Genomic DNA, 20,949 nt, shown 5'->3' with positions numbered 1-20,949 from the left:
TGATGCTTGATGTGCCCCCATAATTATGAGCTTAAACAGCATAAAGATTAACACAAGAATCAGTGAAACCAAAGAGCTCAAAAAGCAGAAGTCCCACATGTGTTCCAGCTTGGAACGCAAAGCCGAACTTCCGGACACGCGCACCGCACATAGAAATACAATATAAGGAAATGAAGGAAACTAAAAATTAGACCGGATGATACGATGCGTTCCAGCTTGAAACGCACCAACTTCCGGTCATGCGCAAAAGCGCAGCCGGACACTCCCCCTTCCGGCCGGCCGTACAGAGCCGGATTTTTATATGTACATGCAATAAAGACCTTTGAAGAGAAGCACACGTGTGTTTGGCTGCCTTCATCCATTAAAACTCTAGAAGCGATCCAGGCTGGGGGGGTGTTCGGTTTACAGGTGTATTATGCTTATCCTGGTAAACCGCCCCCCTCGTGAAGTGAGTAAATGAACCTACGATACCACATTATTTCAATATATGTCTTGGTATCCTTTTAAACAGATTTTACCTATTGATTTGCCCAACTGTACCACACTGTATTGTGTACGATACTGCAGAACACGGTCTCTCAGGCACTCGAGACGGTATGCAGTGATCCTATCTATGTGTACAATCGTTTAATCTTTTATGCAGATTTTATATACAGTACAGACCAAAAGTTCGGACACCCCTTCTCATTCAAAGAGTTTCCTTTATTTTCATGACTATGAAAATTGTAGATTTACACTGAAGGCATCAAAACTATGAATTAACACATGTGGAATTATATACTTAACGAAAAAGTGTGAAACAACTGAAAATATGTTGTATTCTAGGTTCTTCAAAGTAGCCACCTTTTGCTTTGATTACTGCTTTGCACACTCTTGGCATTCTCTTGATGAGCTTCAAAAGGTAGTCACCTGAAATGGTTTTCACTTCACAGGTGTGCCCTGTCAGGTTTAATAAGTGGGATTTCTTGCCTTATAAATGGGGTTGGGACCATCAGTTGCGTTGTGGAGAAGTCAGGTGGATACACAGCTGATAGTCCTACTGAATAGACTGATAGAATTTGTATTATGGCAAGAAAAACGAGTGGCCATTATTACTTTAAGAAATGAAAGTGCAGTCACAAAAACCATCAAGCACTACAAAGAAACTGGCTCACATGCGGACCGCCCCAGGAAAGGAGGACCAAGAGTCACCTCTGCTGCAGAGGATAAGTTCATCCGAGTCACCAGCCTCAGAAATCGCAGGTTAACAGCAGCTCAACAGCAGCTCAGATTAGAGACCAGGTCAATGCCACACAAAGTACTAGCAGCAGACACATTTCTAGAACAACTGTTAAGAGGAGACTGTGTGAATCAGGCCTTCATGGTAGAATATCTGCTATGAAACCACTGCTAAGGACAGGCAACAAGCAGAAGAGACTTGTTTGGGCTAAAGAACACAAGGAATGGACATTAGACCAGTGGAAATCTGTGCTTTGGTCTAATGAGTCCAAATTTGAGATCTTTGGTTCCAACCACCGTATCTTTGTGCGACGCAGAAAAGGTGAACGGATGGACTCTACATGCCTTGTTCCCACCATAAAGCATGGAGGAGGAGGTGTGATGGTGTGGGGGTGCTTTGCTGGTGACACTGTTTGGGATTTATTCAAAATTGAAGGCATACTGAACCAGCATGGCTACCACAGCATCTTGCAGCGGCATGCTATTCCATCCGGTTTGCGTTTAGTTGGACCATCATTTATTTTTCAACAGGACAATGACCCCAAACACACCTCCAGGCTGTGTAAGGGCTATTTGACCATGAAGGAGAGTGATGGGGTGCTGCGCCAGATGACATGGCCTCCACAGTCACCGGACCTGAACCCAATCGAGATGGTTTGGGGTGAGCTGGACCGCAGAGTGAAGGCAAAAGGGTCAACAAGTGCTAAGCATCTCTGGGAACTCCTTCAAGACTGTTGGAAGACCATTTCAGGTGACTACCTCTTGAAGCTCATCAAGAGAATGCCAAGAGTGTGCAAAGCAGTAATCAAAGCAAAACTTGGCTACTTTGAAGAACCTAGAATATGACATATTTTCAGTTGTTTCACATTTTTTGTTATGTATATAATTCCACATGTGTTAATTAATAGTTTTGATGCCTTCAGTGTTAATCTACAATTTTCATAGTCATGAAAATAAAGAAAACTCTTTGAATGAGAAGGTGTGTCCAAACTTTTGGTCTGTACTGTATATATATATATATATATATATATATATGTGTGTGTGTTTTTATCCTATACATCCATATCTCTATATTACACCCCTACATCCTTTAATTCACTTCTTTACAAATGTTACGCTGATGTAAAACCTATTACACACCTAAGTAGCTTGACACCAACCCACCACTATCTATCAGCATGGCACATTTTGACTTGGCAAGATTTGCCCACTCTTCTTTGCAACAACACTCCAAATCTGTCAGATTGCGAGGATATCTCCTGTGCACAGCCCTCTTCAGATCACCCCACAGATTTTCAATTGGATTCAGGCCTGGGCTCTGGCTGGGCCATTCGAAAACTTTAAAGGGGTTCTGCACTTTTAATTAACTGATGATCTATCCTCTAGATAGATCATCAGCTTCTGATCGGCGGGGGTCCGACACCCGGGACCCCCGCCGATCAGCAGTTTGAGAAGGCAGCGGCGCTCCAGCCGTCCTCTAGTGGTATATCCGCATGTCTGAAGTACGGCATCTACACCCTCATGGCTTGCTCTCCCAAAAGGCATTAGTCTGATGAAGGCACATAGTTGCCGAAACTTACTTCGCCGCAGCAACTTATTTTGAAAACCCAATAAACAAGTTCCAATATGATTTTATCTGGAGTTTTTGTATTAATACACATAAATTAGGTGATGGTTATATTTTGAGTCTCTTCTCCTCCTTGTGCATGTTTCGGGACATTATTCCCTCGATCTGCAGGTGTCATCTGCGCTTGTGCTTGAACTTGATTGATGATTTTTCATGTTCATTCTTTGCTATATTCTTAAGGGAAGGATCTCGACCACTGAGCTGTATGGGTTAGATCAGGATTATGGAACATTCATGTAGTTTTACTCTTTTAGGGGATAGGACAGAAATGAATAATGAATACTAAATTCACCTAATCTTTTTAGTCTTTGTTGTAATGGGAAAACTAATAGATGGACTATCCTAGCTACCAGTACCATCATATGTCCATTATATATACCACCTATCATATATGATCATGATGATCAAATAATTTTTTTTCTTAAATCTCCCAATATACTTTTTATCTATTTCTTTTTATCTATTAATACTTTGTCTTTCGTTCCTTAGTGTCCTTTATTTTTCATTTACATAATTTCATTTTTCTTCTTATTACTCTTATATATTATTATTCCCCTTTAGTCCCAATATATAAACCCATACAGCACCAATATAATATACTCATAGCAGTATAGTATATTATATTCTTCCAATCCTATTTAGTTCCCTTTATTGAGCTGTAAATATTGATACTATTACATGTAAGTACATTACTTAATGGAGATAATTGTAACAAGTGTTACTTTAATGTATTCCTATTCATTTTCTATTAAATAAATGCTGTGAAGGAAAATCCTTCATTAAGTCTATACGGGCTCATTGTGTTGAGCTTATGGATCCAGCGAGCCTCACATTGTAAAAGGCTACTATTTTTTTCGTGGACATATTTAATATGTCTTGAGATAGAAGTGTCCTTGTCTGTCAATATTGTACTTAAATTACCCTAAATACAGCGTCTTAGTTCTTGTGTCGTCTTCCTGACATACAATTTAGGACATGGACATGCTGCAATGTAGATTACCCCTTGGGTCTTAAAATTAATCAACTGTCTAATCTCATATTCCTTCTTATCAACTGGATTAGTAAATTGCTTAATTCGGGGGATATATCTACATAAAGAACAGTCTCCACACGGTGCTGATCCTCAATGTTTCTCTTTGATGATCATGTCCATGGTTTTAGTGTCTTGAAGAAAACTGTGGACCAAATGGTCCCTCAGATTAGGGCCTCTACGGTAGGTGATACTGGGGTTGGAGGTAAGAACTGGCTGCAATTCCCTTTCTGACTGTAAAATAGGAGTGTTTTTTTTAAAATCTGATTTACAGTCAGGTCCATAAATATTGGGACATCGACACAATTCTAACATTTTTGGCTCTATACACCACCACCACCACAATGGATTTGAAATCAAACTAACAATATGTGCTTTAACTGCAGACTGTCAGCTTTAATTTCATCCAAATCAGATGAGTGTTGTAGGAATTACAACAGTTTGCATATGTGCCTCCCACTTGTTAAGGGACCAAAAGTAATGGGACAGAATATTAATAATAAATCAAACTTTCACTTTTTAATACTTTGCAGTCAATTACAGCCTGAAGTTTGGAATGCATAGACATCACCAGACGCTGGGTTTCATCCCTGGTGATGCTCTGCTAGGCCTCTACTGCAACTGTCTTTAGTTCCTGCTTGTTCTTGGGGCATTTTTCCTTCAGTTTTGTCTTCAGCAAGTGAAATGCATGCTCAATCGGATTCAGGTCAGGTGATTGACTTGGCCATTGCATAACATTCCACTTCTTTCCCTAAGTCACAACAATAGACAATCACAGTCTGCTTAAACTAATAACCCACAAATAATTAAATGTTACAATGTTTTTATTGAACACACCATGTAAACATTCACAGTGCAGGTGGAAAAAGTATGTGAACCCTTGGATTTAAAAACTGGTTGAACATCCTTTGGCATTAATAACTTCCACCAAACGTTTCCTGTAGTTACAGATCAGACGTGCACAACGGTCAGGAGTAATTTTTGACCATTCCTCTTTACAGAACGGTTTCAGTTCAGCAATATTCATGGGGTGTCTGGTGTGAATCGCTTTCTTGAGGTTATGCCACAGCATCTCAATCGGGTTGAGGTCAGGACTCTGACTGGGCCACTTCAGAAGGCGTATTTCCTTCTGTTTAAGACATTCTGTTGTTGATTTACTTCTATGCTTTGGGTTGTTGTCCTGTTGCAACACCCATCTTCTGTTGAGATTCAGCTGGTGGACAGATGGCCTTAAGTTCTCCTGCAAAATGTCTTGATAAACTTGGGAATTCATTTTCCCTTCGATGATAGCAATCCACCCAGGCCCTGATGCAGCAAAGCAGCCCCAAACCATGATGCCCCCACCACCATACTTCAAAGATGGGATGAGGTTTTGATGTTGGTGTGCTGTGCCTCTTTTTCTCCACACATAGTGTTGTGTGTTTCTTCCAAACAACTCAACTTTGGTTTCATCTGTGGACAGAATATTTTGTCAGTACTGCTGTGGAACATCCAGGTGCTCTTGTGCAAACTGAAAATGTGCAGCAATGTTTTTTTTGGCAGCAGTGGCTTCCTCTGTGGTATCCTCCCATGAAATCCATTCTTGTTTAATGTTTTACGTATCGTAGATTCGCTAACAGGGATGTTAGCATAAAGGACGGACACTCCTAGGGAGAGTAGCAGCAGTGCTGAACTTTCTCCATTTATAGACAATTTGTCTTACTGTGGACTGATGAACAGCAAGGCTTTTGGAGATACTTTTATAACCCTTTCCTGCTTTATGCAAGTCAACAATTCTTAATCGTTGGTCTTCTGAGAGCTCTTTTCTGCGAGGCATCATTCACGCACACAAATAGAGGTCACTGCGAGCGCGCGCGCACCTATACCCCACTTCCCCTGACGAAGCCACGCATGTGGCGAAACATGTCGGGAGGGGTATGTTAGTGTAGCGCAACTTAGTTTTAGACAGAGGACAGTGAGAATATTCAGGAGCAGTAGGAGCGGAACAAGCAGGCAGCATCTAGTGAGGGGGGAAGCGATCTGTATGTCTCACACGTATTTAACATCAACCCATACTGAGGACAAAAGCAGCAGAAACTAGTAGGAGACCAACGCACCCACCTATGTCATTAACTAGCATACAGAGCACAAGTGCCTGAGGAGATATCGAATTGTTGCTACAGTTGCAACATCTCCCAGGCATAGATACTATTACACACACAGTAAATACTCTGATAGGCTGGTGCATATGGTGGATGTGTGGCAGTGATAGGACTCCACAATAGACAAAAATAATAAAACAGATAAGAGACAAAATAACAAAATACTAATAAATGTGAAACATATTGGTCGATCAAGATTGCCCCTCGAAGTGACACAACCATATACTCCCAAATTTTCCTGATGGGAGCATGCTCCAAGTGTTGCACCTGTGAGGCATTGATGAATGAATAAAGGGCTAAAACGGATGAGCCCTGGTAGTTGCCAATAACAACCTGTAATAGAGAGTAGCCCATTTTCACACCTCACTGCACTCTGATAATTTTAACAATGTTTTTTTTTCTTGTTGAGTGTACATTTTAGATGAATTAAATAAAGTTTATATATTTTATTATTAGGTAGAGACCCCTAAAGGGATTTTTTTTCCCACAGACCGTTTAGCAATTGATCATTCACGCAATGCTTCTTGTGAAAAGCAAACCAACACCTCCAATCTCATCTCATTGATTGGACTCCAGTTGGCTGACACCTGACTCCCCAGCATACTTATGTAGCAGGCGCAGCAGGCAGCTCTCGGTCTCAGAACGGAGTCTAGCTTCTAAGATGGCACTTCTGCCAGGGCCGCCTCCACGTTACCTTTTACTGTGCACTGCTGCTCCTCTTCTTTGGTCAGAAAAAGAAGGAGGAGGCAGCAGTAACGCCGGAATATGTAGTAGGCGGCACCCCGCACAGCAGGAAGTTTTCGAAGAAGTCAGACTCATCATGAGTATGGGCAAGTGTGGGCATTTTTTGCAAGCAGAGTGAGCGGCCGCTGAGCGTACTTATTAAACTTGTGAGCGGGGGCACAATAATTGCTGCATGGCCGTGTACCCGCACGGCTTCGAGGGAACACTGATGCCAGCTTGTCCAGTGCAAATAGCTGTTTGTAGAAGTTGGTTTTCTATATACCTTGGTATCCAGTTGACCATCCTCCCTTTTCATTATTTTTACATCAAGCAAATAGATCTCCTTCTCTTGAATCTCAAATGTATATTTCATTCATATCTGATTATCGTTTAATGCCTGGGCGAATTTGTTAAAAAGTGAGTGTCCTCCATCCCATAGGACAAAAATGTAGTCTATATATCTGCCCAAAAACATTATGTGGCAGACATATGACGACATCTTGTCCATGAATACTAAGTGATCCTCCCACCACCCTAAAAAAAGATTTGCATAAGATGGGGCACAAGAAGTCACCATTGCGATCCTATTGGTTTTCTTGCAAAAGTGCCCCTGAAAAACAAAATAATTGTGCTCCAAAACTAATTCTAACATGGACAAAACCAAATCATTGTGCTGATAAAAATTTGTGTTCTTTGTGCTCAAATATGATTTTACTGCCTGTAAACCAAGTTGGTGCTGTATATTACTATATAATGATTTGACAATCAAGGCTTGCCAATAAAGTGTTTGGTGACTATATATCATTAATCTTAAGAGGGAAATCCTTTGTATCCTTGATGTATGAAGGTAAGGAGGTTACAAAGGGTCTGAGTATTTGGCCTACGTATTCACTGATTCCCTGAGTTAAGCTATCATTCCCGCATACTACAGGCCTACTTGGAATCAGTGTTTTGTTCTTGTGCACCTTTGGAGGAGCATAGAAAGTTGGGATAGTCGGGTTTTTGTTAAACAGATATATTAACTCATCCTTTGTAATTAAGTTCTTCTGTTTGGCCTCAGTGAGAAGATGTTTCAAATCTTCCAAGTATCCATTAGTAGGATTTTCCTGAAGTTATCTGTATGTTTTTTGTCCCTGAGTAACCTTAGGACCATATCCACATAGTCTTCTCGATTTTGGATGACTATGTTGCCCCCTTTATCACTAGGTTTTATTATGATGTCATTATTAGTTTTTAATTCCTCTAGCTATAAGTTCATCATTGCTGAGATTTGATGCGATCTCTCATTTTTAATAACTTTATATCTTGTGTTACCAACTGCACAAAGGTGTCTATTTCCTTGAACTGTGCAAATGATAGAGTACTCTTAGATTTAGGTTTAAGGGATATAAAGGGGCGGATCCAGGGTCACTTCATATCCTTCATTCTCCCTCATTAGACTCTCCAATGCTTCCACACTTCTTTTCTCATTTTCAAATGTTCTGTGTGCATCAGATTCCAATTGTTTATGTATTTTGTATAGGGCCAGCTTACGTGCAAAAAGATTGACATCCTTAATTCAGAGAAATTTATCACATTGTGGTATTGGAGAAAATGATAGGCCTCTACTAAGGAGTGCCTTTTGTGATGTTGTTATTCTATGTCTAGATAAATTAATTATTTGTTTATCACTTGTGTCCTCTGTGGGTACAGCTAGTTCTATTTGCTGTATCCCCACTTCTCCCGATCCCTTAGTTATATCCCTCTTTGTTCTAAAAAAAGGGGGCTATCTACATACTCCCTTCCCCAGGGGTAGTTTTTCCTGTGAGGTTAGTGCTGGTGTAGGAGTGAGATTTGGATGAACATTTGTCATTTGCTGCAATGATTGGGCAAAGGAAAAAGGGCTGTGGAGATACAGAGGAGATACTTGTGGAAGGATTTATATTTAAATTGCTCATCATAGTGTTTTGATCTATGGTTGACTCTTTTTCTATATTCACACAACATGTTTTTGGTACCTCCCTCCTATCTTGAGAAGGTCTTTTTGGGGCTTGACATCTCCTTCTTTTTTTGTTTCATTCCAAAATAATTTTGAAATATATTAAATTCCTTGCAAATCATTACCAAAACAAGATGATGCAAAACTTTGCATGGTTATTCCAATTTATCTGAAAGATTTGATCACTATCATGCTTAGCACCTCACACTTCTGGTTTAAAAAGTGTAATGTTGGAATTACACTGCCTAATTGTTGGGTATATTATTGTCGACAAATGTTCATACGAAGATTCATTACCGATAATCTGCCTATGTACAGCTGTCGCAGATTCACCCCTGAACAAGCGAAATGCTCATTTATTGGGTGAACAAGTTTTTATGTGGACACCTCAATCATCGCTTCTAGGCAGCAGATCTTGCTCCTAAACAGCACTCTGCTGCCTAGAGACAATTGGTATGGAGACGAGAGATGCAGTGCTTCACCTCCACTGATGAGCAGGCAATTGTCAGGAATGCTTCCTTCCCAACAATCACCTGCTCCATCTGGATGTAAATCCAGCCTAACTAGAAGTTCATGGGCCTGATGCTAAACCTGTCAAATGCTCATGTGTTATGTATAATACTGTCATTTTGGGCACCTTTTGATCCTAGTGCCCATGTGCAACAGCTACCTCTATACCCACTATAGCTATGCCCTTATTAGAAACACTGTTCAAGTAATTTTTTCCTAAAAATAAATTTAATAGGGTTATCCAGTTTCATGATATTGATGAGTTGTCCTCCTGGTGGGTTCGCACAATCTAGAGACTATTTCCTAAATTCATTTTAGCAGGCCATGAAAAAAAGATGTAATATGGCTATAAAATTTGAAAATACAGAATGGGTGCTGAACATGCTAGGATGCGATATGGATTTCAAAACAGACACAAGGATCCACATTTTGCAGCTGTAACAACAGGAGCAATCATGTGCATGAGACCTTATGGTTATAACGAAATTAACAAATGTTGTATTATTGTTTAGTGTTAAATACTTAGATATAAATACTTAGATAAAAGTATTAAAAACAATTAGGAATAAACTAGAAATAATTAGAAATAGAAGTTAAACATAAAAAGTCAAATTCAATCATGAACCATTTTATTGACAATTAAAATGGAAAGCGTAAATGTATGTTATTAATACAGATCCTGAACTCTTCTAAAGGAGCCAACCCTAGCGTTCACAGCGCCCCAATCAGAGTGTCTCCTGTACTCTCCAGGTCTCAGGTAATACTGACGACCGCTATAACTGGGCAATTCATAGAAGATCCAGTGTCCCTCAAGCACATTGCAGGAGTGAATATCATGGTATTTAAATTCTTCATAAACTTGTGGGCAATCTTCTGTAAATTCTTCTGTGTGACCCCTAAAATCTTCTCTTTCATATATTCTAATACGGAAAGTACCACGGTGCTGAAAATAAAAATGATTACCTCATTATGATGAAAATTCTAATGAAGTTGTCCAGTGGGGAAATCTTTTTGTAAAGTGTTCAGAGTGGTTTAAAAAATAAATAAAATAATCTATATACATCATGCTGCTGCCTTTTCGGTGCTTACTGGGTCTAGGCTGGTCTCACTGTCCAGTCTCGACATGTAGGAAATGCCAGAAAAGCCCACAGTCATTTCTTACCTTTCCCTGTTTGTTGATACTGAACCATGAAGTCCCTGGTAAGCACAGGGGCAGTGGTGAAGGTAAGTATGGATTCATTAAATGTTTCTGAACCACTCTGATCAATTTACTTAAATGTTTTCCCCACTTTCCCCACTGAACAACCTCTTTAATGAATTAGTTTAGATTATTTCACTTTTACCTTCTACAAAATATATGTTCATCTTGAATATAGTTTGTAAAGCTAACCAATTAAATTCAATTACCATAACATTATATAACAACCCTTATATCATCCAAGTTGGTGAGGTAGAATCATGTAGAGGCTGACCAGGTGAAGGATAGTGGCCCACATTTACTTACGTGTGTGCACTAGGAGTTGAAAATTTCATTAAAATTTTGCCAATTTGGCCAGTTTTCAAGAAATGGTCTGTCTTTAGCATGTCGAAGTGGTGTAGGTGACTGGTAAAAATGGTGTGGCTTAGTGGGGAAAAGGGAATTACCTATAATGCAGAATTTTGCACAAAAATGACGGTACATTTCTAACATAACCTCCAGTAGGGTCTACTAGGGATACCGCCCGGGACCAGGGTAAGGTATCCAGACGGGGTCGCTCCTTGCGGTGCAGGTACTTCGTATAGATAGGTAGGGAGATCTAGTCCCTGCCCCTTGTTAGGGTGATTTAGGGACTCTCTGCTCCCGACTCCTATCCACGCCGAGGTCAAGCGTTGGCACAATCTCTGAATGGTATCTCAGTCTACTGCATGGAAGACCGCCCTATTGAAAGTGATTCGACTATCAACTTCTACAGCCTCTGATGGGTGAGAGCATTCCTTTTATATGGCATCCTATACTGTTACCATTCAGTGGTTGTTTGTCCAGGCCCACCCAGGCTGTCCTATTGTTTGTCTTTGAGGGTCTTACCCTGGTTAGTGCTTCTACTTTTAAACATATTTATTAAATGTTAAGTTTTACCCATTTGTCCCTTGGGGGATCAGTACATTTTGCTATTCATTTTGGGAGTAATTGGTCAAGCTAATCATTGTATGCTTGGCCCTTCCGTTTGCTGTAGTCAAATGAGTGTTAAACTGGATAAATCTGGGAACACAAGAAAAAGAAAAAAATTCTTACATATGTATGTTCCAGCATACAGAAAATGTGCTGGAGTCAGAATGTAGCAAGTATGAAACCTTGGTGAAATATAGGAATACATAACTGAGGCATTAAGGCAGGTCTGTTGTATGTTCTCCAATTAGCCAAAATAGCAACAAAATATTATGACATAGCAATCAAAGATAAATAATGTAAGGTTAGATAGTACTCCAATCTGATTGTGTGGGCAACAGGAGATGGTTCCCAGACCAGATAATAATAAAAATTCAGACTCCTGTACTCCACTTTGCCTTTCTTTCTAGGCTACCGCCTTATTCCAGCGCATGCCATACAGGGCCATAGGGCCCCACATCACTGCAGCAACCTGCCACCCACTGTGGGTATTCTAACTCTACGCTTTTTCTCCACCTATTCGGCTAAACCAGTTGTACTGAAGAAGGCTATATGTCGAAAAACGTTTTTTGACTGGAACCGCTCTTTGAAATAAAAGCATTTATCCAAATAGCAAAGTGGAGTACAGGAGTCTGAATTTTTATTTTTATAGAACTCAAATAAACATAGTTAAAGGGAACCTGTCACATTAAACATGGTGTCTGAGCTATAGGCAGCATATTGTAGAGCAAGAGGAATGGAGCAGATTGATATACAGTTTTATGGAAAAAGATTTAGTATAATGTGTATTTTATACATTTAAATTCCTGCACATTCTGGACTTTGAAGTCCATGAGGCGGTCCTATCAGGGATTGACAGCCTTCCCTCTATGATTGTGCATACAGAGATAGCTGTCAATCACTGATAGGACCGCCTCCTTGACTTCAATGTCCAAAATAAGTAGGAAATTAAATGTATAAAATACAGATTATACTAAATATTTTCCCTTAAAACTATACATCAATCTGCGCAGCACCTCCTGCTCTATAACATGCTGCCCACAGATTGCACTGCATTTTCATGGTGACAGGTACCCCATTAATGAGTATAGGAGTCCAGTGTATTCATGACAACCCCACTTCCCTACCTCATAATGGTGATTGACAGCTGGCTACTGTATATCTGCATACATAGCATTCTGTCAATCACTTTGAGGATAATGTGGAAGACAGGGAGAATAGTCTCCTCATGAGTTCACCAGACTCGTGACTATGTGTTTAGTGTATTCCTTGACCCCTCATATTAGCCAAATGACATGTGTTTTGTACATTTGGCAAATAGAAGACTGGACTTGTCCTCATACTTTGCTGCATTTAAACAGGGCAGCATCATCTGCTTACAGGTTTGCTTTAAACATTCTAATGCAGTAATAAAACCATTAAAAAAATGCAAAGGTTGTAACTCATAGCATGTTGGCTGAAGTAAAAGTTGCTATATTCTATTACATTTTGTATACAAAATATAGAGATGGTAAGCTGGGTTGATATAAAATATGATCAAACTATTTAACAACATATCATTCTGACTGTATTTCTTTTTAAAGGGGTTAGCTCACAAATAAAAAAAAAAACTAATGTAACTCACTTATCTGCTTATCTAGAGGACTTACTTTCCTTTTCTTTCAGGCAGCAGCTCACATGAGACACATATGGTATATGATGATCCATAATACTCTTACTTCTCTATGAGATCACTATGCCAGCAGGGGAAGAGACTAAGGGATCCACTAAGCATGGTAGTTTACCGCTAAATGGAGAAGATGGACCAGAAGAGTTAAAGGCTATGTACACCTTTGGGGGCAATTTTTTTTTTTTATTATGGCATTGTGCTTATTTTAAGTTAAAAGGCATTGTTTAAATTGGTCTTTATTATAAATATGGAACCTTGTTTTCTGTACAGGGTTAACAAGCTCCTTTAGAGAGATCTGCTGCGTCATCTGACTGGCTCCTCATCTCCTCTCCTCTCTGACATTATAATTGCTCATTATAGCTCAGTCCTTATCTTACTAATCAGAATGTGGATTAAATAAGTGTTTATGGCCTCTTAGTAGTTTAGAGATAAGGTTCATTAGATGACCAGCACAAACTGAAAGTGAAAAGTATGATTCACACAGCTAGACAGTTAACCCTTTGTGATAGAACAGCTTAATTTTTTAAATAAAGACCAGTTGAAAATATTATTTTTTAAATACCGTATTTTTACCCTATAAGACACACTTTTTCCCCCAAAAAAGTGGGAGGGAAATGTCAGTGCGTCTTATGGCGCGAAGGCTGCCATTTTTACACTGATACACGCCGACCGCAAGCTGCACAGCGCGGCCGGCGTGTGTATCAGCGAGGAGGGAAGAGGGGCCGGGGGCCAGCCTTTAGTTTTGTAATGGCAGCTGGGCCCGGTGCAGTCACTGTATTCTATTGCACCGGACCCCGCTCACTGTACTAATGGTATCTACTGTAACTGCAGGCAGGCAATGGTTAACTATAGATATGTTCAATCCAGCACTGAGCAGCCTGTACTTACGATCATAGCAGGCTGGAGGCTGGAGGCAGGAGGCTGGGCGGGCGGGCACTGGCAGCGTAACTTCCTACGTCACGTGCCTTCTCCACCCACTTTATGAATGAAGCAGGCGGTGCAGGCACGTGACGTAGAAAGTTACGCTGCCAGTGCCCGCCTGCCCAGCCTCCTGCCTCCAGCCTTCTATGATCGTAAGTACAGGCTGCTCAGTGCTGGATCGAACATATCTATAGTTAACCATTAACTGCCTACAGTTACAGTAGATACCATTAGTACAGTGAGCTGGGCAGGGGGCAATGGAATACAATGACTGCACTGGGCCCCCGCTGCCATTTAAAAACTAGTGTAGATGCCAGCTCCCACCCCCTGTATTGGGGGTCATTCACAGTGGCTGAAACTGTTATGGGGGGATCTGTGGATGTCAAATAGCAAAGGATGCTATTTATCTGTCACCCACAGATCCCCTCATAGCAGTGTCATGCCATCCACAGATGCCCCCATAACAGTGTCAGCCACAGACCCCCATAACAGTGTCAGCCACAGACCCCCATAACAGTGTCAGCCACAGACCCCCATAACAGTGTCAGCCACAGACCCCCATAACAGTGTCAGCCACAGACCCCCATAACAGTGCAATCCACAGACCCCATAACAGTGCCATCCACAGACCCCATAACAGTGCCATCCACAGACCCCCATAATAGTGTCATTCACAGGCTACCATTAGTTCAAAGCCTTCCAAAAGCACACCTTTTGGTTCAATTTTTTTTTCTTATTTTCCTCCTCAAAAACCTAGGTGCGTCTTATGGGCCAGTGCGTCTTATAGGGTGAAACATACAGTAAATTGAGTAAAAATGAGTAAAATACAATCATAAAAAAACTTGTACATAGCTTTTAACAGTAAGAGTCTTTACAAAAGAGGAAAAGTAATATTTCTATTGTAGGTATATTTTCATTTGTACATATTTTATTATTTACTAAGCTATTTGCCTACCTGAGGAATAATACGACAAGAATTGATGGAGTCATTAAATCCCATCCAGTGGTGGAAGTCAGGATATTCTCCCCTTTTTAAGAAGTACTGGTGGCCCTGATTGTTGGCACGTTCATACACCATCCAGTTTCCATTTTCCACTTTAATAGAGTTACAGCGGTTGAAATGGGAGTGAAGATCTGTGCTGTCAGAGTTGCACTCATAGGAGCGACCTTGGAAGTTCTTGTCTTCATAGAATATGATCTGTGTAGTAGACATCCAAAAATTACTGTGTAATGGCCCATTTTGTCACTGTCAAAATCCATTGGTTGTTCACTTCAGATGCCACAAACCTGCTCACTGCTTAGCTTCTTTAAGCTAAGCAACGAGCTGACAATCGACACAGATTCAAGTGGCGGCTATCCATACACCACACCAAGAAGGTTCAAGTCCTTTCTTGGCGCAGTCCCGGCTTTAAACCACTGAGCTACAAAATGCAGCGCTGCCACCCATTGAAAACAATGGGAGGCAGACACCATGTGGCCGCTGTAATTTTGGCACTAAAATTCCGGGGGCCTAAGCCTCTGTGTGAATGGCCCCTAACAAATGTTAGCTGATATTTTATTTTATTTTTTATGAAACATATGTAAATAATTAAAATATGTATTACATGTGTAAGAAGAATAACTGATGAAGAATAACTTGTTAAATACTCCAGGGTCTCAGGATTTATGTTCAATGCAGAGTAAAATGCTTAAGAGAAACAATTGAGAGAAACAATGTGAAAATATTTTTATGATATGTGTTTCTATTCTATTAAGAAAAAAATGGAATTCCGATAAATTTCAATACACACAATATTTTCAAGCACTACATGTACTATACCTTTCCCATCGTGGCTGTAATATAGGCACTGGATCTCTGAGATAAAACAGCCCAGCTCCTATTTATATACACCATTTACAGCTGGTGCAGCAACTGCCTAACAAAAGACATTTGAGCTTTATTTTAAAAAAAGGATGTGTGCTGCTTTTTTCACTCTATATACAGTAGTGCTGGGTATTATCACTAAACTAAGCTGCTTTGCACTTTTTTCTTTTGTATATATATTCCACTGATGGGAACATATAAGCGATACAACTGTGTCACATACATGAAACTCAAACTAAAATATGGAATATTTAACTGTAAACAAAGTACAAAAAACAACAACTCAGGAAATAGTAAAACATATTTCTGGATAGCAACTATTAGAAAAGGTATGATGCCCTTGAATTTTGGCATCCACGTAATTTAGGAAAGGCAACCAAATCTGTAACAATGTGAAGGGACATGTCCATCAGAAAGGCATATTTATCTTTTATCTCAGTGGCCCAGATTTACTAATTGTAAAGATGGTGTAAGCTTAGAGAGGCTGTCTAGATTTGCAGATTCATCACAGTGGGTCAGGCTGGATGATAAATCTTATGCAGGGATAGGCACATTTCACTGACTCTAAACCAACTATTGTTTGGCTTACTTTGAGATAGATTATTATACCAGAATTGTTAGAAACATTGGTGCAAAATGGCACCCCTCCACCCCCGTGTTGAGCATGTCATAAAAAGTATAGAAACCCTAGATGCTTCAAATTGAACCATTTTGGACCACGTTTTAAGACAGATTTTTGGTTCAGATACATTAGTAAATATGTGCCAATATTCATAAAGAACAGTTTTTTCAAAATGTTTGGCCATTTGTCTTTTTACCATTAAAAATGAAATACTAAATATTGTCCTTCTTTAGCAGTCAGAAGAAAACGCCCATATAGATAGGTAGCTCATTGTTAGTTTACTGCTACTTTGGGGTAAGAGGTTACGGGAAGGATAGAAAGACATAGAATAAATGCTAAAAGGCATAGAATAAAAATATGACAGCTCTAGTGTTCTCTTGATAGGTCTACAAAGATGCACAGCAGAGCATTATTCTTAGTGTAATGAGTTATGCTCTAATTGAGTCAATCACCCCCTTCCTTCTCTGGTCAGAGTGAATGGTCTGACTGAGCAAGTCATGGGGGACCAGACAAGGGAGGAAGGTAAAGTGGTGGGACAGGAAGTAAAATAAATGTGGTGATTTAAAAAAAATTATATCCAGAAAACCAACCACTTGTTTTTTTTTGTTTGTTTTTTTTTTAAGTTGCATAGAATATTCACATATAGGCTGTGAGAAAAAGAATGTTATGGTATTGTCCCTTTAACCATCTGTGAACTACTTGTTGACTATTTATGTCCGGGAGGCTCAAAGTTAATTCTGCAAGGACATTACTGAACATCCTTGCAGGGTTAGCAGCTACATGGACATTTTGTAGCTGAGGGAGGAGGAGTTTATTGTCAGTTACAGCTGGGTTCTCCATAGAGAGCTTTCTACTTCTCTGTATAAGCATCTTTCAACAAGAGCTGTATTTACAGATCAAGAAGTGGCAACACTGCTCTTGTTGTAGAGATCATTTGATTGCTAGTGGCCAGGTGTATGCACAAGCTGCTGGGTCTTAGCACACCTAGATTAGCATGACGCTCAACAGCCTTGCTAAACCGTCTAGGGCAGTGATGGCAAACCTTTTAGAGACTGAGTGCCAAAACTGCAACCCAAAACCCACTTTTATTTATATTTTTTTGCCAACATAGCAATTTAACCTGAATACTGCAGTCCAATATAGTATATATTCCATGCCCTGCGCTGAGGAATGGTAGGTAAAGTCTAAGACATGTAAAGAAATGGGCGTCACTCAAATATCAGGCAAACATATAGCCAAGTTAGGTTATATCACAGAAAATTGCATATATCACACATATAATATATACAACATGTTGCATAAAAACATTATACTTTAAAAACAACAATATGTAAAAATTAAAAAATAAATAAATAGCACTGAGTCAATTGTGCCAAAAAGGAGGCTGTATCACTGTAACCTCTATATATTATCCCAAGTCTGTAGTCCCTGTGCTTGCCATGTTTATTACATCATGTGAGGATGAATATGCAATTTAGACCTCAGTACAACATCTCCAGTCTACGTTTTTAACATTTTTAATAGTTTTTAGAAAAAACTTATTGAAAACGCGTCAAAACCGCACATGCGTTTTTTTTGTTTGTTTTTTTACTTTTTGGCTTATATAATGGTTTATTTATATGCAGGATTTATGTTTTTACAGTGATTTTTATGTATAATGTACATGGACGCTGATATGAATTGATTTATTGAGAAAACACATCAAAGATGAAAAAAATCGCATTTGCGTCTATAATTATTATTTTTTAATTCGTACACGGCACTGAGCCCCAGCTATTTCAGCCATATAGAAAGGATTCATAAATAGGGATAGTTATCCCAATTTTATATCCCAACTACGAAATCCACATCCATGTATTCCAAGTCCCTCACCGTCCCAACATGCAATTCTCCTATTAAGGACAATATAAAAAAGGACATTTTGCCATCACTGTTCACACCACTGAGGAAGGGGTCCTTTTGCCCCGAAAAGTGTATGGTATTGACAGTGAGGGACCACCAAGAAAGAAGCGCTTGTAACTTCATGTCTTCATTTGGACTTTAAGCTATTACGGAGCAAATCACCTTCACCTAAGGAGATTTGAAATCCTCGCCTGGAAACTTAAATCACATGACCGCCTAGTGCACCACGTGGGACGCCACACAGGTCCTGGCAGGTCATAGCGGTGGAACAGAGCTTTACTGTTACAACGAACACTCAAGAGCCTGGGAAATCCTACCTGCAGGTCTTTGCAGCTCACAGCAGAGCATTGCATCAAAAGCTCCAGGTGCACAAGCGAACTTACCACAATAGAAGACGCAGGAGTGGTAAAGTACCCTGTTATATGAGTATCGTTTGAGCACTGTTATATGAGGACCATCACGTATATTACAATATATGACTCTCATGTTATAGCCCATTGTGACATACAATTGTATGGGACTCTATCTCTCTGGGCCACAGACTTTGGGATATTTTATAAAGGTCACGGTGATATAACCCCATAGTGACATACATCTGCATGAGACTTTCTTTCTTTTTGACTACAGACTTTGGGATAATATATAGAGGTTACGGTGATACAGCCTCCTTTTTGGCACAATTGACTCAGTGCTATTTATTTATTTTTTAATTTTTACATATTGCTGTTTTTAAAGTATAATGTTTTTATGCAACATGTTGTATATATTATATGCGTGATACATAAAATTTTCTGTGATATAACCTAGCTTGGCTTGCCTGATATTTGAGTGACGCCCAACCCATTTCTTTACCTTTTTTACTCTATCAGCATTAGGGAGTGCTGCAGGGCAGTGCACCTTCCCCAAAGTGGAACAGTGAGTGAGCCACCATCCTTTTTGCAAAAGTCTAAGACATATTGGTACCCACACCTTTTTACATGGTGTGGGAGCCCACAGAGAGAGCTCTAAATGCCTCTCTGGCACCAGTACCATAGGTTCACCACCACTGATCTAGGGGCTGCATTTCCACTGTAATTTGGGATAATATGGCATCCTCAGTTACAGGAGAAGTAGCAATAAAAAAAAATGTAATGTTAAATGCCCACCAATGGTCTTGTATGACGTCACAAACTGTAAATAAAAAATTTTCACATTCAAAAGTAAAAATTAAATAAACAAAAAAATGTAAAAAAGGATGCTACGTGGTGTAGCTTCTAGCTCCACCCCTATATTATATATCATCCTATATACATTTTAAAAAGTATTTTAGTTTATACTTTGTGCCATTCAAAAACATGAACAAAATCTAAAAAAAATCTACTATCTTTTTTCTTTTTTAACATTTTCCCCGGTATAGAATATAAAAACAAAAAAGCTAAAATAGAAATGACAAAAATATAGATCCATGTATCGACAAATAAAGGTGCAAAAATTATTTACATAACCAAATGAAAAAAAAAAATTATGGCTATCAAACATGTACTAAACATGTACTGAAATGTCATACATTAAATCCCTCATTATTGTTTGAAAAATTCACTTATTAATAAATTACTCTATTTTCATAAACTTTGGGGTCCATGGAACAACTGATGTAAAGATTATGATCTTTACATCACATTTGAAATGATTTTTTGTTTGTGTTGCAGACTCCTTGTCCTTTGTCAACAAGCCACACAGAACATCGGTAAAGCATATATTTATAAGCTTAGAGATGCCCTTTAGCTAACTGTCTCAAAAGTACAAACACTAAATGGGACATTTTAAAAAGCTCTTACATTTTCTTTGTCATTTCATTAGTAGCTTCTGCTTGCCACTGCCCTGATATTTTGGGCCAGTCCACTCACCCTGTGTCCCTTATCTTACCTCCTTTTGCAGTGCTGCAAAAGTTAACAGACTCGTTTTCTCTGTGTGGTGTTGCTTGGCCGTTTCTAATTTGCTAGTTAGCTTCTATATACTGTATATTATGTTGATTCTCTTAGGGCTGTTTCACACGAGCGGATGCCGTGCGTGGCATCCGCTCTGTGAAAGAGTGCCAAGACCCGATGCAGACTGCAGAGGCACGGAGCATTAACATGACTGATAATGCTCCGTGCCTCTCTGATCTCTTTACTACGAAATCACAGTGACAACTTTATCTCACTGTGATTTGGTAGTAAAGAGATCACAGAGAGGCACGGAGCATTATCAGTCATGTTAATGCTCCGTGCCTCTGCAGTCTGCATGGGGTCTTGGCACTCATTCACGGAGCGGATGCCACGCACGGCATCCGCTCGTGTGAAACAGCCCTTACTCCTTGCCTGAACAATTAGGTTCCTAGTTTGCTAATTACTTGCTATGGTGCTTGTCCTCTGTTGTATGCCCTTCTACTGACCTCTGCCTGTTCTCTGCATTCTGACTCTCTAATTCCTGACCCAACCTGTGCCTGTTAACCATTGCGATCCTCAGCCCCGACCTCAGACATGTTTAACATATAAACAAGTAGTTCTATTAAGAAAAGGAAAATCTGTAGCCATAATATTCCCATAAAATCTCTTTTTATTAATTTAATATTAAAAC

At 39.6% G+C, this 20,949-nt stretch overlaps 1 protein-coding gene across 4 annotated transcripts; it reads right to left on the bottom strand.

Moving 5' to 3' along the window:
• Window positions 1-9,894: 9,894 nt before the first annotated feature.
• Window positions 9,895-15,791, bottom strand: LOC122944613 (gamma-crystallin 1-like). Of its 4 annotated transcripts, none has more exons than XM_044303073.1 (3): window positions 15,783-15,791; window positions 14,911-15,161; window positions 9,895-10,159 (listed from the first exon to the last, which is right to left on the bottom strand). In XM_044303073.1, exons 1-3 carry the CDS (start codon window positions 15,789-15,791, stop codon window positions 9,895-9,897), a joined length of 525 nt encoding a protein of 174 aa, XP_044159008.1. The 4 variants fall into 4 exon arrangements, with proteins under 4 accessions (XP_044159008.1, XP_044159007.1, XP_044159006.1 ...); XM_044303072.1 differs by having other exon boundaries at window positions 9,895-10,170; window positions 14,919-15,161; XM_044303071.1 differs by lacking the exon at window positions 15,783-15,791 and having other exon boundaries at window positions 9,895-10,170; window positions 14,919-15,176.
• Between the last annotated feature and the right edge of the window lie 5,158 nt (window positions 15,792-20,949).

Source organism: Bufo gargarizans, chromosome 8, assembly GCF_014858855.1.
Source record: "Bufo gargarizans isolate SCDJY-AF-19 chromosome 8, ASM1485885v1, whole genome shotgun sequence".
NCBI lineage: Eukaryota > Metazoa > Chordata > Amphibia > Anura > Bufonidae > Bufo > Bufo gargarizans.
Note: the sequence above shows the minus strand (reverse complement) of the source record. Positions and strands in the feature narration are given on the sequence as shown.

What these genes read in the sequence shown, in the direction of transcription:
- LOC122944613 (XM_044303070.1), bottom strand. Translation starts at nt 15,176, where the DNA reads ATGTCTACTACACAGATCATATTCTATGAAGACAAGAACTTCCAAGGT. An exon ending in TAATGACTCCATCAATTCTT is followed by an intron (nt 10,191 to 14,935) that starts GTCGTATTATTC and finishes CATCATAATGAG; the next exon opens with GTAATCATTTTTATTTTCAG.